At 31.1% G+C, this 23,968-nt stretch overlaps 6 protein-coding genes across 9 annotated transcripts; 4 read left to right on the top strand and 2 right to left on the bottom strand.

The window, feature by feature from the left end:
• Nucleotides 1–321: 321 nt before the first annotated feature.
• On the top strand, nucleotides 322–1,150 carry LOC101253140 (agamous-like MADS-box protein AGL62). Its single transcript, XM_004231332.3, has one exon. It carries the CDS (start codon nucleotides 345–347, stop codon nucleotides 1,008–1,010), a length of 666 nt encoding a protein of 221 aa, XP_004231380.1. The 5' UTR covers nucleotides 322–344; the 3' UTR covers nucleotides 1,011–1,150.
• A 2,983-nt stretch (nucleotides 1,151–4,133) lies between these two features.
• On the top strand, nucleotides 4,134–4,769 carry LOC101252829 (agamous-like MADS-box protein AGL62). The gene has a single exon (XM_004231331.4). The coding sequence runs from the start codon at nucleotides 4,134–4,136 to the stop codon at nucleotides 4,767–4,769; it is 636 nt and encodes a 211-aa protein (XP_004231379.1).
• Nucleotides 4,770–5,118: 349 nt separating this feature from the next.
• LOC101252538 (agamous-like MADS-box protein AGL62) lies at nucleotides 5,119–9,284 on the top strand. Its single transcript, XM_069292940.1, has one exon. The coding sequence runs from the start codon at nucleotides 7,197–7,199 to the stop codon at nucleotides 7,860–7,862; it is 666 nt and encodes a 221-aa protein (XP_069149041.1). The 5' UTR covers nucleotides 5,119–7,196; the 3' UTR covers nucleotides 7,863–9,284.
• LOC101252236 (agamous-like MADS-box protein AGL62) lies at nucleotides 8,252–9,735 on the bottom strand. Its single transcript, XM_004231329.5, has one exon. The coding sequence runs from the start codon at nucleotides 9,133–9,135 to the stop codon at nucleotides 8,494–8,496; it is 642 nt and encodes a 213-aa protein (XP_004231377.1). The 5' UTR covers nucleotides 9,136–9,735; the 3' UTR covers nucleotides 8,252–8,493.
• Nucleotides 9,736–12,806: 3,071 nt separating this feature from the next.
• Nucleotides 12,807–14,737, top strand: LOC101258701 (uncharacterized). The gene is made up of 2 exons (XM_004230625.4): nucleotides 12,807–13,690; nucleotides 13,773–14,737. The coding sequence occupies exons 1-2, from the start codon at nucleotides 13,089–13,091 to the stop codon at nucleotides 14,479–14,481; spliced, it is 1,311 nt and encodes a 436-aa protein (XP_004230673.1). The 5' UTR covers nucleotides 12,807–13,088; the 3' UTR covers nucleotides 14,482–14,737.
• Nucleotides 14,738–17,620: 2,883 nt separating this feature from the next.
• Nucleotides 17,621–22,439, bottom strand: LOC101258200 (uncharacterized). Of its 4 annotated transcripts, none has more exons than XM_004230623.5 (2): nucleotides 22,045–22,439; nucleotides 17,621–19,489 (listed from the first exon to the last, which is right to left on the bottom strand). In XM_004230623.5, exon 2 carries the CDS (start codon nucleotides 19,467–19,469, stop codon nucleotides 17,895–17,897), a length of 1,575 nt encoding a protein of 524 aa, XP_004230671.1. In that variant the 5' UTR covers nucleotides 19,470–19,489; nucleotides 22,045–22,439; the 3' UTR covers nucleotides 17,621–17,894. The 4 variants fall into 4 exon arrangements, with proteins under 4 accessions (XP_004230671.1, XP_010315168.1, XP_025884012.1 ...); XM_010316866.4 differs by having other exon boundaries at nucleotides 17,621–19,484; nucleotides 22,045–22,365; XM_026028227.2 differs by lacking the exon at nucleotides 22,045–22,439 and adding an exon at nucleotides 19,614–20,557.
• Nucleotides 22,440–23,968: the final 1,529 nt, after the last annotated feature.

The following is a 23,968-nucleotide window of genomic DNA, read 5'->3' as shown; positions in this document are numbered from 1 at the left end:
TCTCGAGACAAAGAATGAAGGCCAAGTTAATTTAATATTTTCATTCTTCAATATGTACTCAATAAAAGTGGTGGTCAATTGCAATTCAACAACATAATTCGAATTAAGAAAAACATGTTTTGTCTAATAATATAATTATGATAATTTAGGACTAAGAACTAACGAAATATAGAATGAAGGCAAAATGGGCTTGGTTCAAATCCTTCACAAAAAAGGAAATAACATAAATTTTGTAGGCTCCCCAAGTTATTTTAAAACATAATTTTCTTATATAAAGCTCTCAGTGTAAAAAGACCAAAAATCACAATTTCGTAGTTTCACAAATATTAAGTAATAGTTTAGACATGGCAAGAAGGGTTAGCAAGGGTCGTCAAAAGGTTGAGATGGTGAAAATGAAGAATGCAAGTAACTTACAAGTTACGTTTTCTAAGCGTCGAGCTGGTTTATTTAAAAAAGCTAGCGAACTTTGTACGTTATGTGGTGCTGAAATTGCCATAGTGGTATTTTCCCCTGGTGATAAAGTTTTCTCCTTTGGTCATCCCAATGTAGAAACGTTGGTGGATAGGTTCCTTGGGAGGGACCTCCCTTTACCAAATAACGATGTCCACAATCATCTAATCGTGGCTCATCGAGAAGCTGGTATTCGTGAGCTCAATACGAAGCTCATGAATCTCGAGGGGGTTCTCCATATGGAGAAAAAACGCGGAGAATCCCTACAAGAAATTAGGAGGAGAGCTAATGGTCAATGGTGGGAATCTCCTATAGAAGAACTTAACTTATTCCAACTTCAACACTTGAAGGAGGCCTTGGAAAATCTAGAGCAAAAGGTTGAAAAAGTGGCACATCAACAACAAATGCTAAATAATATTGCATTCCCATTCCGCACACTTGGAAGTGCTTTGACTCCTCCTAATTGTGCTAGGGAAACTTCTTCATATGGACTCAATGTTGGTGCACCCTTTGCTAATAGGGATATTGGATCTACTTCTTCCATAGTTCCCAATCACTAGTTCAACAATCATCAAATTGTCGAATTTCTAAGTGTCTAGGTTTATTTGTCGTTTGAGTTATCCTAAATGTTGTGTTCGTCCTATAATGTTCGTCAATAATGATTCAGTCGAATGTTCGTTTGTCGTTTGAGTTATTCTAAGTTATGTGTTCATCTTATAATGTTCGTCAGTTACGACTCAGTCGAATGTATATATGTTCATTTGTCGTTTAAGTTATTCTAAGTGTTGTGTTCATCATATCATGTTCATCAGTTATGATTCAGTCGAGTTAAATAATTTCGATTATATACGTTATGTTATTAGTCCATTGTCATGTCGATTTTTATCCTTTGAATTGCATGACACAATCTCTTCTTTATCAAAACATATCAAGATATTACAAATCCTCTAGAAAAAAATGTGGTATGCCTATATTATCATATATCGCACTAGAACTTATGTACGTAGTGACAACAAATTAAAGACGTGATTGATTTTGTAGGCAAAATTATCACTTTTTAAAATTAACGATTGATTATAGTATAATCCACTAGAAATCTAGCCTTGTACTTTTAATCTTCAGAGCCCTAATTATTTATAATTATCATAGAAAACAAGGTCATTTTAGGTCTAAACTCTAATCTTCCCGAAAGAGAAAAATTCTAAGTTGAGCTCATATTTCCCCTCAGACTATTATGCCTCATTTCATGCATGAATATATTTAAATCGTAATTAAGATTTATTTATTATCCTAATTAAATTTTTTGACGATGAGATGATTACACTGTAACAAAGTTGTTGTTTATGTTTTTGGTATTGCTTTTCAATTTGGTATAATCTTTCCATTTTCTTTTTGTATGTTTGTAGGCGTTTGTAATATTAATATCATAAAATTTCCCCCCATCAGTTATAATATATAATTCAAAAATTCAAACTTTTTTTCTCTCTTTAAAACACTACTAATTTTTTCCAAATGATAAGACACTAAGGTAAACTGTTTGCGTTTTGCGCAGTCATAAAGAATAATAGCATTAAATTTGTAAATAATTTTTTTATTAATGTTCATATATTAAAAATAATAAAAAATAGGTTCTTAAAAAATATTAGCAATATTTCATTTGTCATTATCATATAACTCAAGAACATCTAATTAATCAATTATTTTATGAAATAATAAAACATTGGTTCTTTAATCAACATTAAAAGGTTAATAAAGAAAAAAAATAAGAATATATATACAATTTAAAGGCGTTTCCTAATAAAAATAAACATTTAAATTGTATAAATTATACAATTATGATATATGTCTTAGGAGAAAATGCTAAATTTTGTTAACATATTCAAAAAAAAAATTACGCTTAAACATCTAAGCAATTATAACTTTCGAACTTGCATAATGAATTTCTTCAATTGATAAGTGAGAAATTTCATATGTGTAAAAATAGATAATTTGTAAGCTTATATATAGCACTTTTAAGTTCTACAGTAATTATTTTCTGCACAATGAATATACTATATGTGTATATGTTCAATATAACGGAGACAATAGCTTTTCAGAAACATAAACAATAGAGTTTAAAACATGTACTTAAAAACGACAATTAATATCATTCGTATAAATTAATGAGTGTAAAAAAAACATACCAGAATATGTAAAAATAGAATGAGATAGAAAAGAAAAAATCGAGTCCACTAAATGCACAACGTCCCCTTACGAAAACTATTCTCCTCCAATACCAGAGGTTTAAAGAATTACATCCTTTCAGGATGTAGTAATTTTATTCACCAACTTATTGATACAAAAACAGTAGTCTCAGTAAGTCACTCAATAGGAGCAAAACGCACAAATATTTTTCGCGGAAGTAGAGAAGAAGATCAGAATTTTTATTGTTTTAAAATGAGAGAAAATCCCTCTGTTTATAGACAACAAAGGGCAGCGTGAAGAAACATTTATTGTGCCTTATCATAAAGGTTACAATTATTTGAAAAAGTTGCAACCCTTCAAAAAGTTCACAACCTTTCACAATAGTCGCAACTCTTCATTAAAATCGCAACTTTTCATAAAAGTCACAACTTATGAAAAAGCTCGCAACTTTTTATAAAAGTCACATATTTTTATGAAAGAGGAATGTTAATTTTGAAAATAAATAAATTTAAAAGAAAATTCTTACTTATGGTGATGCCAAATAGGCGGATCTATAATTTTCTTTTATATAAATATATGATACGATATGATTGAGTAGCTTATCTTAGTACTATATCAAAAATCGTACTATATCAAAAATCGCAATGCACGAAGTTCAAACAATTGAAGCTACTAGTAATTTGAGGGGCAATATTTATCCTGTAATAGTTACAATTAGTATTTACAGTAATCAAACGACCTCTTACAACCTTAATTACTCGGATTCGAGTGGTGCTATTCGATATGGTGCATTTAAATTTTTTATGATCTAAATTTTAAAATTTAAGGGTATAAATCGAAATTCAAAATATATGGGTACGGGAGATTTGACTAAAAATAATCTAAAGATATACGTATAAAATTATATATTGAAATTACGAGATTAAAAATTTCTTTATATAAGGTCTTTCATTTCTTTAACTTTTATTTTGACTACACAAATCAATTGCATGTGTCCGAACTTTCTCAATTAGTCACCCAAAGTATCTAAAATCAATCGATCATATTCGATATAGATCCCACCCCCATTTTCACCACAATAATTGCTAGTCGAAATTCAGAGAATAATCACTTGATAGCCTTGCAATAAGCCAGTTTCACTCTCAACAAACACAGTAAGCTAATTATTATTATTATTTTTATCAAAAATAAAATAAAATTTGGAACTCTCCATTTTTTCACGTTCAATATGGTAGAAATTCAGTGAATTTTGACTCATGAATACCTAAGCACATTGAAAAAAAAAGGCATGAATTTTTTTTTTGTTTCCCAAATTGTGAACTCAAATCATAGACCAAAATGGAAACAAAAACCACATATGTAACAAAATCCATGAATTTATTCTTCAGCCATTTATCCAAAATTGGACAAAACAAATAAACATTATATATAGGTTTCTCTTACCACACAAATGAGTAAGAAATTACGTTTTATTCTTTTAGCTACTAGCTTGCCTTGCCATGGCAAAAAAAATGAGTAAAGGTAGGCAAAAGATCCAAATGACCAAAATGTCAAAAGAAAGTAACCTTCTTGTTACCTTCTCGAAACGTCGTTCTGGTCTTTTCAAAAAAGCTAGTGAACTTTGTACCCTTTGTGGTGTTGAAATAGCGATTGTTGTCTTTTCACCAGGTCATAAAGTCTTCTCTTTTGGTCATCCTAATGTTGATTCTATCGTAAATCGCTTCCTTACTCGTAACCCTACGAGTTCTTCTTCTACAACTTGTCAACTTGTTGAAGCTCATAGAAACGCAAATGTACGCGAATTGAACGCACAACTCACGGAGATTCTCAATCAATTAGAGTTTGAGAAAAAACGCGAGGTTGAAATCGAAAAAATTCAAAAGGGTAAAATTGGAAAGAATTGGTGGGAAGGTCCATTGAATGAACTTGAACATGGTGAATTGGAACAATTGAAATTGGGAATGGAAGAACTCAAGAAAAATGTTACAAAACAAATGCAAAAAATAATTTTTGAGGCTTCAAATGCACCTACATTTTTTCTTGGAGGATCATCTTCTTCTAATGGAGATGTCAAAAATATGAAGGGGCTTGGACTTTCTATGGCAACCAATGGTGGGCATACAAGTTTTCCATGAGTTAACGTTATTAATCAACAAAGGTTACATACAATTTTAGGTCAAGAGGTTGATCACATCGATCGCGATTCTAAAGTAATAGTTTATTTGTCTTATTATATATTCGAGTAATGTCTTAAATATTTGTTTATGATACTATGCAATTTGTTTATCGACCAAGCGTATAGACAATATGCTTATTAAATTAGGGTATTGTCGTCGTTTGGGTTTTTTCTTTTTTTATCAATCCAAAGTGAATAATGAACAATGATTTCAATTTTCAATGAGAAATTTGTTCTACATTAATCTTTGTTTGTCCCTTGATTATTTTTTTTTGTCAAATCGGTTAAAGTAATTATGTTTGAAGAACTTATTTTGATGAAAATATCGATCTACAGTAGAGAAGTAAACAATTTATATTTTAAAAAATCAAAATTAAATAGGACAAAGCTATAGTTTTTGAGACAAATATGTGACCTTAACATAACCGTTTAATGTTATAAATTATAGTATTAATAAGCTTAATAATAAAATTTAATAATTGATTAAATAAATTATGAGATTTCACTTGGTATATATTGATGTTGTTGTTAGTTAATACTTTATAGAATTATTATAGTCTAGAATTTTCTCTAATGACACAAAATAATTCAATACTTTTTATAAAATTGAAAATTATCATTTTACACATTATAAATTAAAGGAAAATAACGAACATTCACTCTTTAATATCCTATGAGCTATTGTCCGACCTAAAATATTTGTAAAGATTGTATCCCCTTTATGGATAATTGAGTTACATATAAAATCGTCTTGATTAAATAAGTTAAAGTTGAAAGCTTTGTTCATATATACGTTAACGTTGGAAATAACTTTTTATATTATTGGTCACTCAAAAGATGATAATCCTCCTTAAAAATTGAATTTATAATCTTGAAGATTATGCAGGATTAAACCTAGGAATTGCAAAGATTTATTTCCTCACTTCTACCAGCAAATTAGAACAACTGAACGTACATTACACGTGCACGTTCTATTATATTCCTTTTTCGAAGTTGATGGGTGTTCGTGCACCCACAGCCCCTGATGCATATTATGTATGTTTAAGTTTAACAGGTAAAGTTGACTGACTGATAATATAAATCTATTGATGCATTTCTTTAAATTAAATTTAAAATGTAAAATATAAATATTACAATATGAACCGTTTGGGGGATTAGGTAATATCCATATTTAAGGAATTAAAATTTTCTATACTGATAGTAGGAAGATTTTCTTACTCTTAATAATGACAAAGTTGTTACTAGTTTTACCAAATTACCTATTCATGTTTATATAAAAAAATTAATCTATCATCACATTATTATACATAATAAATGACGTGATTGTGTAACCACTTTTAGTAAGTTATGATAAAGATGTATTCAAGCTAGAGTTGACATCTATAGTTTTTTTAATAAAAAACAGCATAAAATAATTAAGAAATTTTCTGTAAAATCGTTATAAAAAAACTCATTCATTCTTCAGACCTTTACATTTTATTATATCATCTCATTTGCTAATAATATATTACTTTGCATATTGATTAATTTATTCCTCTAAATGATAGTGAATATACAGTGTATGATAGAAGTTAGAACCATCCATCTTAAGAAATATGTTATATTTTCCTCTCTTTTTTTTTTTAAATGCTACTTTATTATTTGTAACGGTGTATGATTCAACTACAATTTATTTCATGAAAATTCCCATATTCCCACACATTTTTTTTATTGATATTTTCTTATCTTATAATCTATATATGTTATTTAACTTTTATGATTCATAACTCATAAATATTTCAACTTATTACCACCTGATTTCTCAAGCTAAGACACTATTAATTATTATCCAACTATTATCATTAATGGTTTCTCCTTAATGAGGTTACAACTCAAAAGTAAAATGAAAAACATGATTGTCTTTAATTATATGTTACAACTCAAAAATAAAAAAATTAGTATCAAATTATGGAATATATTTCTCCTTTCTCATGACTCACCATCATTTATTTTTTAAAATAATTCTTATCTCTTAATTTTAAAAAAACAATCATCAATTGATAGAAGGGTTGACAATTGATTAAATTAGCAATAAACTCAATACTCCATTTATTAGAAAGAAAAGAAAATGTTGACTTTCACAAGTTATAACAACAATAATATGTCTTACTGTTTTTATAATGCCAACTAAGGTGCATTGAGTAATCGTATTATTTATTCATTAATATGATAAGATTTTCTAACTCCCAAATCAACACATTACATAGAAATAATTGTAAAAAAAACATACATCAAGTTTGAGAGTATAGTATATAAGTACCTTTAAATAATCCAAACTTTTCACTCTCAATGTGAACTAAAAAAAACTCAAGAAAATATTATCTCTAATTTATATAAAGTTTCAGCCATGGCAAAAAAACCTAGTATGGGTCGTCAAAAGATCAAAATTGCCAAGATAGAGGTCAAGAATCACCTCCAAGTTACCTTCTCAAAACGTCGTTCTGGTCTATTCAAGAAAGCTAGTGAACTATGCACGTTATGTGGTGTTGAAATAGCCATCATAGTTTTTTCTCCAGCGAGAAAAGTATTTTCTTTTGGTCACCCTAATGTTGAGTCTATTATCGATAGGTTCCTCACAAGAGCTAATTCTAATAATAATCCAATCGCGAATAATTCAATTCAACTTGTTGAGGCTCATCGAAATGCTAGTGTTCGTGGGCTCAATTTACAACTTACTCAAATTCTTGGTGAGGTTGAAATTGAGAAGAAAAGAGGAGAATCACTTGATCAAATGAGGAAAACTAGTCAAAGCCAATATTGGTGGGAAGCTCCTATTAATCAACTTGATTTGCAAGAACTTGAACAATTAAAGGATTCAATGGAGGTTTTGAAAAAAAATGTTACTAATCAAGCAAACAAGTTTATGGTTAATGAGACTCCTAATCCTTCTTTTTTTGGTGTTAATGCTAATGGGATTTTTGACAATTATGACATCAAGCCACCAAGAAACATGAATGCTTCAAATAATCTTCATAACCATAACCTTGGTTTTGATTCATCCACATTTTTCTAATTTCAATGCTATGGTCTGATTAATTCAGATTCTCATTGGAATGCTCAATCTTAAGCATGGGCTACTTATACTAGTCGTCCCGATTAAAAATGAATGAAAAAATATACTAACCGTTCTATCGCAACCTATGATATGATGATCCCATTTCTTTTGATTAATTAAAAGCCAGCAAATATCTCACTAGCTGGCCTTTACTATGAGTTTTTCAAGTTCTCAATTTGTGTATTTGTTGCCTATAAAAGCAACAGCAAATGATTGCCCTTATGAATCGATATAATATTTTTTTTTATCATTATTAATTGTCAATAAATTTCGCATTTCTTTCATTTACTAATATTATAATACTAATAAATTCAAAATATATTTCACGAATTAAAAATAAGTTAAACTTATATTAATAATAAAACACTCTTTCTTTCTAGGGTTTTTTCTCATTCATATTAGAAACTCAAATCGAGAGCAATTTCATCTACAATATCACCGCTAATAAAATAATAAATCAAACAAAATAGTCTAAGGACATTTTCGGCGTTTTCATATATCGAAAAAGAAAGCAACAGCTAAAAAAAATGCTAGTACTTGTTTAGTTAATAATTAGCTAAATCATGGTTTAGTATTAGTGCTAATTGCTTCAGAATTGTCTATCTCCTGGTTGATTGAAATCAAAAGGAACAATGGAAGAACAATAATCGATTGATTCATTAAAATATTGATCTTCAGCCCCAAATCTTGCTATTTTCATGGTCGAATTCGAAGAAGACCCATTTATCATACTCAATTCATCAGCTCTCATTGTTACTTTCTTCTTCAATTCTTCCAAAGCACTCATAAATTCTTCAAGTCCTTCAATCCCCATATCATCAATTGGTTCGTTCCACCAAAATCCCCCATTATTAACCATCTTCGATTCTTCAATATTCTCCTTCTTCTGCTTCTCTAATTCCAGATCTCTACAAATCTGGGAATAATACTGATTACTCTGTTGCAAGTTGAATTGATCGCCGTCACCGGGAGATACTGATTTTCCAGTGAGGTAACGGTCGATGACGGCGTCGGGGCTAGGATGACCGAATGTGAAGAGACGCTGTCGTTTTAATGACTGTACAAGTATAGCAATTTCTGCACCGCTTAAGATGCAAAGTTCACTAGCTTTTTTGAAAAGTCCTAAACGGCGTTTGGAGAAAGTAACGTGCCGACTGTTTTGATTGTCTATCGGTTTGATTGCAATTTTCCTCCGTCCTTGAGTTTTCTTGACGGCGTTAATGGTGGTCATGATGACGTTGGGAGAGAAAAAAAGAAGATGAATTTAATTTTTATTGGTTAGTAAAATTTGGGATTGTTAATGTATAATTTCTAGGGGTTTTATATGATTTGTATTGTTTACATTCAACAATCGAGAAAAATATTTATTTACCAATTTTAGGTGGTGGTGTAAGAAGGAAAATTGGATTTTAAATTTGGAAATTATTAATAGTATAATGTTGTTCTTAAATAGGAAAGAGGTAAAATGTTTATGGGAACTTCCAATAATTTTGGAGTAATTGGAAAAAAGAAAGAAAAATATATAGACTTGAGTGGCAAGCATCGCCTATCAAAAAGTAGTAGAATAATATATAATCCGTTTTAACTTTAAAATGATATAAAATAGAGACGTGATTTAAGAATATACGTATTGAAATGCACAATAACGTAATTATTGTATAACAAATTGCTTGATTGACGTAGTATATATATCTAAAGAATTAAGAAACAATACACTGAATCAAGGCATGCATCAATAAAAAAAAAATAACGTGAACTTGTTCAGTGACGTAACACTAAAAAATATTTTTGGAAAAGCAAATTAAACAATGATATTTCAAATCTTGAGATCTAGTTATTCAATTGTAATTTGCAAAGCTAGAAACCACATGATATTTTGTGTCATTTCAATTGAGTCGCATTCGACCAATCATCTCTCAATTCATCTCTCAATAAAGTATAAATCCAAATTGAGTTATAATTCATGCAAATAAATAGAATATATAATGCTTCACAATTCCATTTTTACTTAGGTTATGACCAACTATTCAACAACTTGAATTACGATTCATGAAATATATTTTTTTTAGGTCAAAATGAGTAAATTAATTTAATAATTAGTCTCAAATTGTGTAATGCAAAATAATATCAGTTCTATTTTATGAGACTGGAAAACTATCTCCTATGTAATACAATGTGCAATTCATCTGAACATAAAATAACTTTTTTTTTCATCTAACATGCATTGTTTGGTACGAAGATACTAAGCACCACTTTAGTCAATACATGCAATACAATCAACTAACATGCATTTGCTTATTTTACCATCATTATATTATTTTTCTGTCTCATTTCATTTAACATCAATCTTTAAATAATTTAGGGAAAATGTACAAGTATCTCCTTAACCTTTATCCAAAATTTCAAAGACACACTTATATTATACTAAGGTCTTATTAACTCTCTGAACTTATTTTATAAGTAATTTTCTACCTCTTTTCGGCTTAGGTGACACTAACTTGAAGAAAAAAGTCAACCAGCGTTGGACCCACAAGATATTGTCACGTAAGCCGAAAAGAGTAGAAAAATATTAATAAAATTAGTTCAGAAGAGTAATAGGACCTTAATATAGTATAAGTGTGTCTCTGAAATTTCGGACATAAGTTGAGGGGATACTTGTGCATTATCCCAATAATTCAACTTTAAAAATTCTCCTATATCTTTAACGAAATAATTTACAACCTACGTAAATATCTAAAAAGTTCTTTTTTTAAAATATCGTGTAAAATCAAATAATACCATATAAACTGAGGTAAACATGATACAAATTTCTTCATTATTAATTCCTATATAGTTATAGTTAACCTGTAACTAAACCAAAGGACTTCTATTTTAGTAGCTTACATAACAGAGGTACAAGAAGATCCTTGTTTGGCAAATTCAAAATCAAAACAAAACAAGCAAAATAAATTCAGGTTTGGCTGTTGCTGGTTGGCAAGGGTCCCAATTTTAAGTTGCCACTTGCCAAACAGCAATGATGGTCCTAATTGAGATTACCCTACTGCAAACAAAATTTCTGCACAGCTGAACCATTGATTTTAGCCAACTAAGTTTCCAGAATCTTTTTTTTTTTCAAATAATACAAATATATTAATTTGTTGTTAATCAAATTCAGGTTTTAAATGATTGCTTATCTCTAATTTCAATTTGAAGTATATGTTGTCAAATCTGCCAGCCTAGCTATCATCTTTCATATAAAATCAAATCATTAAGCACTTGATTAATAGTGTGCCAAACTGGTTTATATATGACATTGTAGTAGGAAAATATCTCTTTAAGAAAAATTAAAAGAAGTACTGTATTTTCTCCTATTTATCCAAGATTTTAATTTTTTAGATAATGCATAATCGAAAATAAATTTTTTATCTTCTCGGAAAATAAATAAATTACGTACACCTTTATCTTTCTTAAATTTCATATGTGGAACTAGACTAAATATATAAATGAAGGGTTTTTATTACTCATTCCCATTTTGTAATCTATTTTTTTAAATTTTCTTTTATCACATTAATTATTTAAAATAAAAGATGTATTTATCAATTGGTTTCTGTAAAATTCTAACTCTCTATGTCCTAGAAGATGTTGCATGTCAAAATGGAGAACAAATTATCTTAAAGGGTGGTTATTATTATTATTATTTAATCTTAAAATTATATTATTTATACATGATTAAAATAAATTTATATGTATATATAATAGATATCAAATCCTTTTCGACTATCTATTTCTATATATTTTAAACTTTCTATTGAAAATTTTAGGTCCATCTCTGATTGAAGTTATTCATAACCCATTCGGTTTAAAGAAAATTGAAGGAAGAAGGTACTAGATGAAATGGGTTATGGGACCATATTGAACCTAGGTTATCCAAGTTGGTGAAGACTGGACCAACCCATACCATTACTTTTCCTACTGAAAAATCTCCTCAACAGCTGTTCTCCAGTTGTAATCCAATTACCCAATCCCCAACTAGTCATCTTTAGTCCTAATAAATCCAAAATCTATTCATCACAACTCTTTTTGCATTATCCATCCCTAATATTATGCAACATTTACTCATGTTAAATTAAAGATAATTATAATATACCAAAATATGCTCTCTCACAATTTCAATTTATTCCTCTTAAAAATTTAGCTCAATATCAAATTTAACAAATTAGAAGAAGTTTTTAAATTTTTTAATGTTAAATTAAAGATAATTATAATACACCAAAATATGCTTTCTCCTTATCTACAAGTGAGAGTATGAGGAGGATTGAATATACACAACTTTTTCCCTATTTTGTGAACATAAGGAATAAGTCATGCTAAAGACTAGAGAAAGGGAAATAAAAAAGATTACCAGCTAATATAAAAACCGAATCAAAAGAAACAATATGTAATAATATAGACGAAGAACAAGTTAGTAATATTAAAATTACTAATAAGCTAATTAGAAAAACTCAACCAATTAATCACCCCTATTCTTCGACCTACATATCATGTCTCATCTAATCGTAAGCAATTAAAGATTAGGGCCTATTACATATATTGGACTCTAAACTTGGATTCAAATTTTAACTTTGACATCCAACTTTCACAATGCACAAACAAATACTTTAACTATCCAACTTTTAAATAAATAAACACATAAGTCCTACATGACACAAACACGTAAAACAAAAAATGACATATAGGACACATGTGTTTATTTGTTTAACTTTATACAAGTTTAAGTGTCTATTGTGTACATTCAAAGTTGAAAAATATAAATATAATTTAAAATCAAATTAAATATCATATTTATATATTATGCGGGTGTAATAATATTACAAAAGAAAATAATATAGGGGTTTAAAATGCAAGAAAATAAGAGACATGGCTATAGCCCACAAGACTATAGTCCAATAGAAATGTATAGTTAGTGAAAAAGACAAGTTTTAATAAAGAGGGTTTAGGGATCGCACACTAAATGTTTGATTAATTGCCAGAGAGAGAACAGAGATGCTCTTTGCTGGCGCACCTCTATATGCATACGTGCCCACAGCTCATCCCGCACGCACGCCTATGCACATTTCTTAATATATATTCTTACCCCTCAAATCTCCGCTTTCTTCTATAAAATTCCCAGATTCCTCCTCTTCTTCTGAGTAAATTAAAGGACTAATGGATCCATGTCCGTTCGTCCGTATTGTAATCGGAGGTTTAGCCTTGAAGTTCCCTTCTGAATCGTCGAAAATTCTTCCGAATAATTCAACTTTTGATTGTAAAATCAAGCTGAGAGGTTGTTCGGCGCAATCATCGACTATCTCGGCGTTTGTTCAAGAAAGAGAAGTGATCCTGGATAATAGGATTCATGGTTGTTTTAATTTTAGTAAGTCGGAGCTTGTGAAATTTGTTGAGAAATCGAATGTTAGAGGAAACCCTAGCTGTTTAAAGATTGAGATTTATGGGGGTAAAGTGGGGTTTGGGTATGGTAGTAAGAGGCTTTTGGGGAGTGTTGTGGTGCCATTGGATTTGAAGAGCTTGGAGAATATTGGACATAGAGGATTTGTGATTCACAATGGATGGGTTTCTGTTGGTTGTGGGTCTACTGCTGAATTGAATTTAAACGTCAGAGCTGAACCTGACCCGAGATTTGTGTTTCAGTTTGATGGAGAACCTGAGTGTAGTCCACAAGTTTTTCAAGTTAATGGAAACGTGAAGCAGCCGGTTTTTACTTGCAAGTTCAGTTTCAGAAACTCCGGTGACCGGAATTTGAGATCCAGGTTCGTTTTATCCCTTTTTTTTTTTCAATCAATCGATTTGTTGAATAGGGTTTTTGAGTTTGAATTTGCTAATTTTTTACAGATCGTCGTTATCTGAACCAAGCACGTCAACAAGCTGTTTTGGTTCTTGCACATCTGATAGAGAGATATCTGTAAAAGAACGAAAAGGATGGTCAATTACAGTACATGATCTTTCCGGTTCACCTGTTGCAGCAGCGTCAATGGTGACCCCATTTGTTCCATCACAAGGTTCGGATCGGGTCAGCAAATCCAACCCGGGATCTTGGCTCATCCTCCGACCCGGTGACAACACATGGAAGCCATGGGGTCGTCTAGAAGCATGGCGAGAACGCAACGGCGAACTCGGGTACCGCTTCGAGATCATCCCGGACGGAGCCACCGACGCCATCACATTAGTCAATTCAACCATCAGCACCAAAAAAGGTGGTAAAATCGGTATAGACATAATCAACGGAGCTACTCCGTTGACTAGCCCCAACAGCAGCTTCGACCTTAGTTCAGGATCCGGATCCGGATCAGATTTCGGATCCCAACCCGGATCCGGATCGTGGGCGCAGCTACTGTATCGGGGCTTTGTGATGTCGGGGACGGTAGGAGGAGAGGGGAAATGCACTAAACCGGAGGTGGAAGTTGGGGTGCAGCATGTGAGTTGTGCGGAGGATGCTGCGGCGTTTGTGGCGTTGGCAGCTGCCATGGATCTCAGTATAGATGCTTGTCGGTCATTTTCCCAGAAACTTCGAAAAGAGTTGAGGCAGCAAGACCAAGAATGATACGGTTAAACGGGTCGGGTTACAGATATGGGTTGCTTCGGGTTTCAGTTTAAGTTTTGCTAATTAACTAACTGACAGCAGTTTTTAGCTGTATTTTTTTTTTTTTAAAAAAAATTTATTTATTGCCTTTTTTCGAGTGTACAGTGATAAGACAGCTGTCTATTTTGAATTTCTTTTTTTTTTCTCCTTCTTTCGGAATGTATTTATTGATTAATTAATTTGGAATAATATAATGATGACAAAGAACTTCTCGCTACATGACTATGTTGTTTCTGTTTATTTTTACTTTGTCTATTTTTATTTTTATACATTTTTTAAAAATAATATTGTTTTTCAATAATATTCTTATTAATTTTGATGTTTAATATTAAGTGATCTGAGAAATAAATAATTAATATTATTAAAAAAAAACTTGACATAACCAACATGACAAGTTATAATAATATATATATCCATTTTAACCGTCATATGATACCTACCACGTTTTGTGTTAAGTAATGAATGGCTTTTAACAAATAAAAAGAAATGAACCGTATTTATAGAAGTTAACCTTAATTAACACATAAAGGTATGGTATAATATAGATTCTTAACGAAGCAATTAAGATTTGTTTTGGAAATGGGAACCCAAAGTTGGTTGATTTTTGTCGTTTTTTTTTGTAAAGAATCCAATGTACTACTATATGGTTTCTAGGCTGGCATCAGGTGATTTTAGATCTGGCAATACATGTCTTATTAGAACAGTAATACAAAAAAAAACAATTAAATAAATAGTAGTAGTACATGACAATTAAACTAGTAAATTTTCATTTGCATTGTTTAGTAGTACACGTGTGTATCAACTTTGGTAGGATAATATGACTTGGCTTACCAACATGGGGTATAATAGTATCGTGATAGACCGTTTCATTCGTTATTAAAGATTTTGAATGTGCGAAAAAATTAAATTGGGAGTATTATTTCTGAATAAATTATGCAGTACATAATCTCAATATAATTTGATCTCTAATATGAGATCCGAACATTAAATATGAGATTTTTTTAAAGAAAACTTGGCCTGGCTGTAATATGTGGCAATTATCTGGTTTCTCATGTGTTTATTGGTCTAGTACAGCCCATTTTGGGTGATTCTCTAATTTGTTTCTTTCTTCTTTTTCTTTCTTTGATCCTCACATGCGTACAGGAACATTATACGATTGATGTTCAAAGGGGTTGTGATCTAGAAATTTTGATTTTTCGTTTGGTAATTGATAAGGTAGAAAAAATTTATTACTTTTTAACAAAAACGATTTTACATCATGTTAGCTTGAATTTGAAATCTCTGATTATGAATGAAAAAAATATTTCTCACTCCGTTTCAACCTTTGTTGGTGACGCAATTTTTTTAAGAGAAATGAAAAAATGCAAAACTCATCATACATTTAACTATACGATTTGAGATGATTATGCTCTTAATTATACTAAAAAAAGAAAATATCCTTGAATAATCTTTATATTAATATAGATGAATCACAGGAAAAGAAAGAAAAGTTGAAGCTTTTCAAGCAAAAAAATATATATATAAGTAGTGGATTAGTGTGCACTAGCAATTTTAATAAGTAGCAAAGAAAAGAGAAAACGTGTAGTCCCCAAAAACACAAAATATCTTCTACTCCCTTTGGCTTAATGTAACAACCTAGCTTCCACTTGCTCTGTCATGTCATCATATGTGTTGTTTCAATACCAAATGTATATGAATTTTACATCATATTTTGGTATCTCTATTATTCAAAATGATATACAAAAATGGTCACAACTCACAATTTGTCATTTTTGGTCCCCCTTTTGCAATAAAAAGAGATGGAAAAAAAAAGGGCAACTAGCCGTTCATCCTTTATTTTATTTTTTTAATAATAGAACTTCTGAATATTCATTTATCCGTAAAATTTGCTTTAGATACTAATGATATATAACTCAGTGTTAATAACTTTTTAGTAAGTTAGAAAATAATATGTGGTTTTTTTTTGTCAATATGTGATTAGAATGTGTTATATTTAGACCAACATTACTAAAACGTAAAATTTATCAATAACAAAGACACTAAAAATGTCAAGTATTGTTTTTTCCTCTTTGAGTGGATTTGGGGAGAGAGAAGACCTGGAAAAATACTACTCTCTCCGTTTCATTTTATATGACACTATTTTCTTTTTGGTCAATCCTAAAAGAATGTCAGATTTCCTTATATAGTAAGTATTTAAAGGTATAATTTCTCTTTTAACCTTATTGATCCCACTTAATTTTCTAATACATTTATGAGGAGAAAGAAAAATGAGTTACTTTTATAAAGGATAATTTGATAAATATTTCAAAGTCTTCATTATTTGTTAAACTCCGTACCAAATCAAATGTTGTCAATGGGACGGAAGAAGTACTATTAGAAAACAGGTTTATGTAACTATGGGCAGATTGAGTTAGGGCCCAAAGTTAGAGAGCCACTGGGTCCATCACTAAGTACTAAGAAAAAGACATGGCTTATGATGCAACATAACAATATCAGCTTACTCGATTTCTATTTCAATTCATTTTAATATTTTCAATTTTAATTAAATTTGCTCATTTGACGCTCCACAGTTAACCCATTAATCATAAACAGTGAGATAAGATCTCACCTTTAATGTTGACTTCACTTCACTATGTTATTTTGCTTCACATGTAAACATTGGGTCCATTTTTATTTTGATTTTTGATTACACCTCTTTACAGCGTGGCAAAAGGATCATATTATTGAACTTGAGACTTATCCACAACACTAACGAGTAAAGAAATACAATCAAAGACCTCTCTACAATAATTAGGATGTATAATGATTTTTCACTGTAATAATTATGTTTTATGTGGAATCGATCTTCCAAGTTATGTTATATTATACAATCTTTATAATAGTATTTTATTATAACAAGTAAATTTTTCCTGAGAAACAACATCATGATTTTTCACGTAAAGTGAATTTTGCTTGATTTTTCATTTGAACACCTGAACTAAGCCATGTAGCAATTGATACTATGTTGATGTTGGAATGCTAGTACTTTCATCTTCTGTGGGAACCATGATTTACTCGAACTCTAGATTAATTTATACCTTAATTAATCAAAACATCTCAGTAAAGTCAAAACATAGCATATCTGTTCCAATACACTACACAAGTTCTGTAACAGAATCACAATCTATATAGAAAACAAAAAAATGGAAGACGCTAGAAAGTAGAAACGATTATACAAGTTGGAACCCTTCACTCATGACTATATAATGCCTGCAACATTAATATGGTCTACAGTTTATGAATTTTGCACATTTGTGAAACCGAATAATAGTAAACGAAAGTGTGAAAAACTCATCACGAAAACTAAACACACTACTTGTCTAATTGTACAGTTATCATTCTGCTGCAGCATCTTCCATGCTTCCTTCAGTTTGTATTTCAGGAAGAGTTTCCACATCTGTGCGGACATGTTTCTCTTCCAAGTGGGAGGACGAATCAGAAGAATCAATCAGATCATCCCCCAAATTCTCAACAATTGATGCATCCACTTCTTCATCAGTAATTCCGGTTTCTTCACTGCCAGTATCGGCCTTCTCAACCTCAGTTGCATTGTTATCATTCAAAGGCAACCCTCCATTATCTACTGCTTCAGCAGTTGCATTCCCTTGGACGACTTTTTCTGCCAGGGAAGGTTCCGTATCACCAGACACATTCGAGGAATCGACCGGGATTGAGTCTAACTCGTCGTTTTTAGAGGAAACTGTTAAATTAGAATCAATTTGGTTATCATCCACCGTATCTGCAGAGTTACTGCTTTGCTGACTAGTTGACATGTTGGAAGACGTTGTATCCCCTACTGTGGCATTAGACTCTTGGTTAACTGCCTGGGTTCCATTCTGTAGAAGTAAGTCATGAGCCTGTGTGCTCAGTTCTGTCGAGTAGGTTCTCGATTCAGAATTCTCTGCCAATCCTTCTGTTCTTGTGGAATTTGAAATTGAAGTGTCTGCAGCAGTGGATAAGATCGGGTCATCATGCTTCTCTTCACTGTTTGTTGTGTTTGGAGGACTGTCTTCTTCATCTGCTTTACCATTTTCCTCCTTCAAAACCACTGTTGTATTTTGGCTGGTATTGATCTGCATAATGTTATCAACACCAGCTTTACTCTTGGCTTCAGCAGAATGTTCTACTTCTTGCTCTAACTTACCACTCTCATTTTCAGTTGTAGTTACAACTGTATCATGAGTCACTGCACTTGAAGCATCATCTGCTTTATAATGTTCTTCACGTGCCTCATGTGAACTGCTTGAGTCTTCATCGTGATCATGTTCTTCCAATGAATTTTCTTCATCCACCTGACTATCATTCACTTCAGCATCTCTCTCTTCAGTTTCCTTCTCGTTATCTTCTCCTCGTTCCCTGTCTTCATCAACAGCATCCAATTCTGGATCACGCTCTACATCAGACTTCTCATGATCATGATCATCGACCTCATCTTCTGCATCTTCCCGGTGTTCCTCATTCTTCTCTTGATCATGATCATCGACCTCATCTTCTCCATCTTCTCTGTGTTCATCATTCTTCTCTTCATCATGATCCTCAACCTCATCTTCTCTGTGTTCATCATTCTTCTCTTTTGTATTGTTCTCTTCTAGATCTTCTTCCTCAGGCTTATTCCCTTCTTCTTCTTCCACTGTTTCATCTTCTAGTTCCTCTCTATGCTTCTCATGAACTGTATCTAATCCCTCAATCCGGGGTAGATCTTTCCTTCCAAGTTTCACAAGTTCATTGATACTTCCAGACTTGATTGAAGACTTGGCATCATCTTCATCAAATTCTTTCTTTTTATCATGTGAGTGCTTGACCTGGTAAATCAGCCAAAAGCAAACAGCAAGCAACAGACAGATTTGTAAAACATTCTTAACCTTGACACCTTTGGATCTATGGTTCCTACTAGGTGACTGCTTGTACATGGTGAGTTTTACTACCTGTCCTGCAAAGATTTATTCAAATCTGTCAACAACCAGACTAACATATCAGTCCAAGCACTACTCACAAACTTCGAAGCAATTTACTTATCAATCAAGTTCAATAAATATCTAATCTAATAGTCTTACCTGTCAAATATATCAGAGCATAATATGGCACATCAATCTTATCTACCAGTGAATTGTGTTTTAATTTGCTAATTGAGCACCTAAGGGTGTGGCTTAGTGGTCAATAACGTGGCTGCAAGCCTTTGAACTAGGACAAATCCCAAAGAAGACGAAACCAAATTATTTCTTCACATATGCCTAAGCCTTGGTGAATTCGTGTTACCCAGAACCTGTGCTAGTAAGAGATAGCATATACCCCGTAAAATAGTTGAGGAGCCAGCTTGATAGCATATAGCCCGTAAAATAGTTGAGGTGCATGAAAGCTAGTTCGAACACCATTATTAATAAAATAAATGTCTTAGATTTGCTAGAAAATAAACTGTTGCTGTCATAAGCACCAGACCATTTTCACATTTGAGACTCTGAAAAGAATCATCTGGAATTTATGATACTGTTCTACAGAGGCATCTCAAACAATTAGGAGAATATCTAACAGGAGAGGAGTCATTTGGACGTAATGAATAGACTTTTCCTTGGGGGGTCCATTGTTTAAATTTGATAAAGGAAAAACTATAGGCCCTAGCTAGATCTATTTGTAGCTTACAACTAATCAGTTGATCCCAATTTCCTCTCGAACTTGACTTCGGCAAAAGTTAACAAAAATGGCAACAATATGAATCTCTCTCTATATTGGACATGATATGGTCAAAGTTTAAGGCCATAAAGTTCCCATAGCGGGACAGGTTGCCTAACTGAAAAGCCCCTACCCATATCAAAAGATCCCTTACCTTATCTCATTATACTGAACCTCCTTATCATATGTGCAAAGAGCCATTCAGGTTGGAAAGATACATGTTCATACCCGAGTTGTTCAAAGTAGAAATATCAGGATTAGCATGATCTAATAGGGCTGACTGGAAAACTATGAGGAGCCTGCCTAGAACTATTGAAATGTTTAATAACCCAAGGAGATGAATAGGACTCCTCACAATATAATAACATGATCACCATTATAATATTCCCCACCACAATCAAGCCATAACCTTCTTAAAGAATTAAATATCATTTAGTTTACAAGTATTATATAGAAAATAGGCACCAGATTGCAATTTTTAAGAAGTCCAAATACCTTTGCATTACCATTGCCATGTGCCTCACATATGGCACCATATAGGCTGACAGCCATTGATCTAATTTTTTCTGAAGTCAACTGTCAGCTAGATATTATAATACATGGTAAGTTATAAGCAAGCTAAAATTTTCTAAGCAAGAAGACTAGCAGTACTTAGGAATGTAATCTCGATATCCTACCTCACCCTCCTTAACAAGCAGGGAAGTGAAAAATATCAGCGGAAGAGAGACGGGTGGGGCTGCAATTTTGAGTTAGAAATTTCTCCACACGAGGCCTAATTATTATTACTGAGATGGTTTGTCTTGGCAGTACTAATAGTTCAGTCAATCAAATTGGAAGGACATAATACTCGCTCCACGTCAACTTGCACACAAACTGACTTGGTAACTGCTGTTATCCCAAAATCCCGGTTTAATAAAAAAAAGACGGTTAAATCAGATAAATAGGAAATGATGTCGTTTCTCATAATTTTAACAATTCCAGTTACAGAATTGTGAAGTTCTCCTAAATAGAAATAAAGAAAAAGAAGCAAAAATTGAACCCCTGATCGAATTTTGTTCATAAACGAGAGGTGCTTCAACTTCATGGAGAAAAGGCGCAATCCTTGTTTCCCAATTGCTTCTATCTAAATGTAATTAGCAAAAAAAGTTCATAATTTTCAATATCCATGTACATCGCTAAAAATACTTGAGTTAAAGATCAATTCCATTCATAAGAGTGCTGAGAAAAAAAATACTTATCAGGTAATCACAGCTAAATCCTTCATTAACTAACCAGTAATCGCAGATTAAAATTCCCTAATACTGTTTAAAAAAAAAATACACTATCCGTGCATATAACTTAAATTCTTCACTAATCCTTGTACAACCTAATCGGCCTAAATGCAAATACGGTACAACTACTCCATGGTCATAGATTACAGAAGTGCATTTCTTCTATACCCTAAAATAAATACTTTAACTAATGGAAACTGATGAATCAACAAAAAATATGGAATGTTGATTAATATAAGGGAAACCGAACCCTAACAACAAAACAACCAAACTCCATAAATGCAATAACAAGAGTAAGACAACTAATTCTAACTTACTTAAAGAGTTACCAAATCCCCAATTATTTTTGACAGTACACCAAGACAAATTAAACCCAAGAAAACTCACACCCAAATTAACTTATTCATTAAAAATTACACAAACCCATTCACAGAAACAGCCAATTTAAAACGAGGAGTGAGCTAACACTAATCTTACAAACTCAAACACTTCAACAACAGTAAGGAAGAAATGAACTACTTGATTTTGAAGGGGAAGAAAAGAATACCTGAAAGTAGCCAAGAAATGGAAAAAAGGGGAAAGTAATAGGTTAGTCAAAGAGTTTTCATAGATATACTGATTGATGAAATTGAATTGAAGGGAGTCCTTCTCCACCTATAATTCTTCTTCAACTTCTCTTTCTTATTCGGATCTACAAACAAAGCCTCTACACACTCTCTACTCTCTACTCTAGATTTTTGGACGGGCTCCGATACATTACTATAAATGGACCGGGTCATATATGCCTGCTTCTCTTTTTCTCATATACTAAGTAAATTTTTCTGTGTTCGATTTAGTTTGCACGCATCAAAATATTCACTAACATCTTGTTTTGGATAGTTATCATTATACTATTTTATTATTCATTAGTTTAACTTCAATATTTTCTTTTGAATGATGCATAAAATTAATAACAAAAAGTTTTATTTTGTAGAACGATTGATTTGATGTGATTAAATTGTTATCTTATCTTTATTTATTATTTAATAATTTAATTTTATCATTTGTACTTTTTTTTAATAGTAACTCTACTTTGTATCCAATTGATCTTATGAGTTTATCATTTAAATTATCGATTTGTGATATTATGTAACAAAAAAGAACAATACAATCGTTCCAAATGTTGTATACATTAAAAAAATATAATATAATACAACACAATACAATATGGTATATTATAAATAATAACACCTTATTTGGATGGTTGTTACTCGTTTGTATTGTTACTTTTGAATGTTTTTTGTTGTCGAGATAATATTTTGTATCCATTTTTAGAATAAAAAATAATAATTCTTTGGATACCAAATATAGAAGAGTGTTACATTGATGGTCACATGCAAAGCCAGCATGTATTATGGGTCTTAATATTAGGCTTGTGAATTTGGACCCACCCTAATTTTGATGTGAATAATTGTTATAGATTTATATAGTGTTTTTTTTGCACTTAGTATATATATATTTTTAAATATATTATTATTATTATACATAAAAATTTTGAGGTATCGATATTTTTTGAGTGAGTATAAATAAAAAAATTAAATTGAAATGGTCTTGGTTAAACTTGCAAGTTAGAGCTAAAAATCTTATTTCTATATTGTTCTAGAAGGACTAAAAAGATATCAAAAGTTTGACAAATTGATAAACTGCAACACTTGGCTCAACTGCCCTCCTTTTTACTAGTCCAAATATTTATAAACAAACACTTATTTTTGTAATTGGTTGAGAAATAAAAAATAAATCTTGGTTATAGTCTATATAGGAGTGGTAAAGTTTGGGAAATTTCGAATATCTTTAGCCTAACATATGGTCTTGTGAAAGGTCAAATTTCAAATATTTTTTTTACGATTTTGTTTGAATAATCAAGGTTTAACTTTCGATATTTTTATATAAAGTTTAGACAAATATATAATAAAAATTAAAATCATAAAATTTTAGATATTTTTTTATCTAAAACTATTAACTTGTTTTTCAAACTTTAAACAATCCAATTCACAATTCTTTAACGTCAGAATCTACTCTCAAATGAACTCAAATTTAAAATATTAGTTTCAAATAAAAAAATAAATTCTCAACCATTAATTATTAAAAGAACAAAGGCCAAAGCTTAACAAACAGTTTTTTTTTTTTTGCAAGAAATGGAGATTTGTCAAAATTTTCAAGTTTTTCAACACAAATGGCAGTATACTTCAGAAAAGGGAAAAATAATTGTGCTTTCTTACTCATGTAAGACAGTATTTAACATGTCAACAAAACATTTCATTTATATATAATCAAGATAAATATTATAAAAGGCAGAGACCATAAAGTAAGGGTATGAGTCGGAGATGAAAATGATATATGTGACAGGCAGACAGTATATGATCTATATGAAATACTACTATTGAATTTTTTATTTTTTATTTCTAATAAAAAATTATTTTTTCATTTTCAAT

Source organism: Solanum lycopersicum, chromosome 1 (genome assembly GCF_036512215.1).
Source record: "Solanum lycopersicum chromosome 1, SLM_r2.1".
In the NCBI taxonomy this organism is placed as follows: domain Eukaryota; kingdom Viridiplantae; phylum Streptophyta; class Magnoliopsida; order Solanales; family Solanaceae; genus Solanum; species Solanum lycopersicum.
Note: the sequence above shows the minus strand (reverse complement) of the source record. Positions and strands in the feature narration are given on the sequence as shown.

Coding starts and splice junctions, on each gene's coding strand:
- LOC101258701 (XM_004230625.4), top strand. CDS start 13,089: ATGGATCCATGTCCGTTCGTCCGTATTGTAATCGGAGGTTTAGCCTTG. Junction 13,691..13,772: donor GACCGGAATTTGAGATCCAG/GTTCGTTTTATC, acceptor AATTTTTTACAG/ATCGTCGTTATCTGAACCAA.
- LOC101252829 (XM_004231331.4), top strand. CDS start 4,134: ATGGCAAAAAAAATGAGTAAAGGTAGGCAAAAGATCCAAATGACCAAA.
- LOC101252236 (XM_004231329.5), bottom strand. CDS start 9,135: ATGACCACCATTAACGCCGTCAAGAAAACTCAAGGACGGAGGAAAATT.
- LOC101258200 (XM_004230623.5), bottom strand. CDS start 19,469: ATGTACAAGCAGTCACCTAGTAGGAACCATAGATCCAAAGGTGTCAAG.
- LOC101252538 (XM_069292940.1), top strand. CDS start 7,197: ATGGCAAAAAAACCTAGTATGGGTCGTCAAAAGATCAAAATTGCCAAG.
- LOC101253140 (XM_004231332.3), top strand. CDS start 345: ATGGCAAGAAGGGTTAGCAAGGGTCGTCAAAAGGTTGAGATGGTGAAA.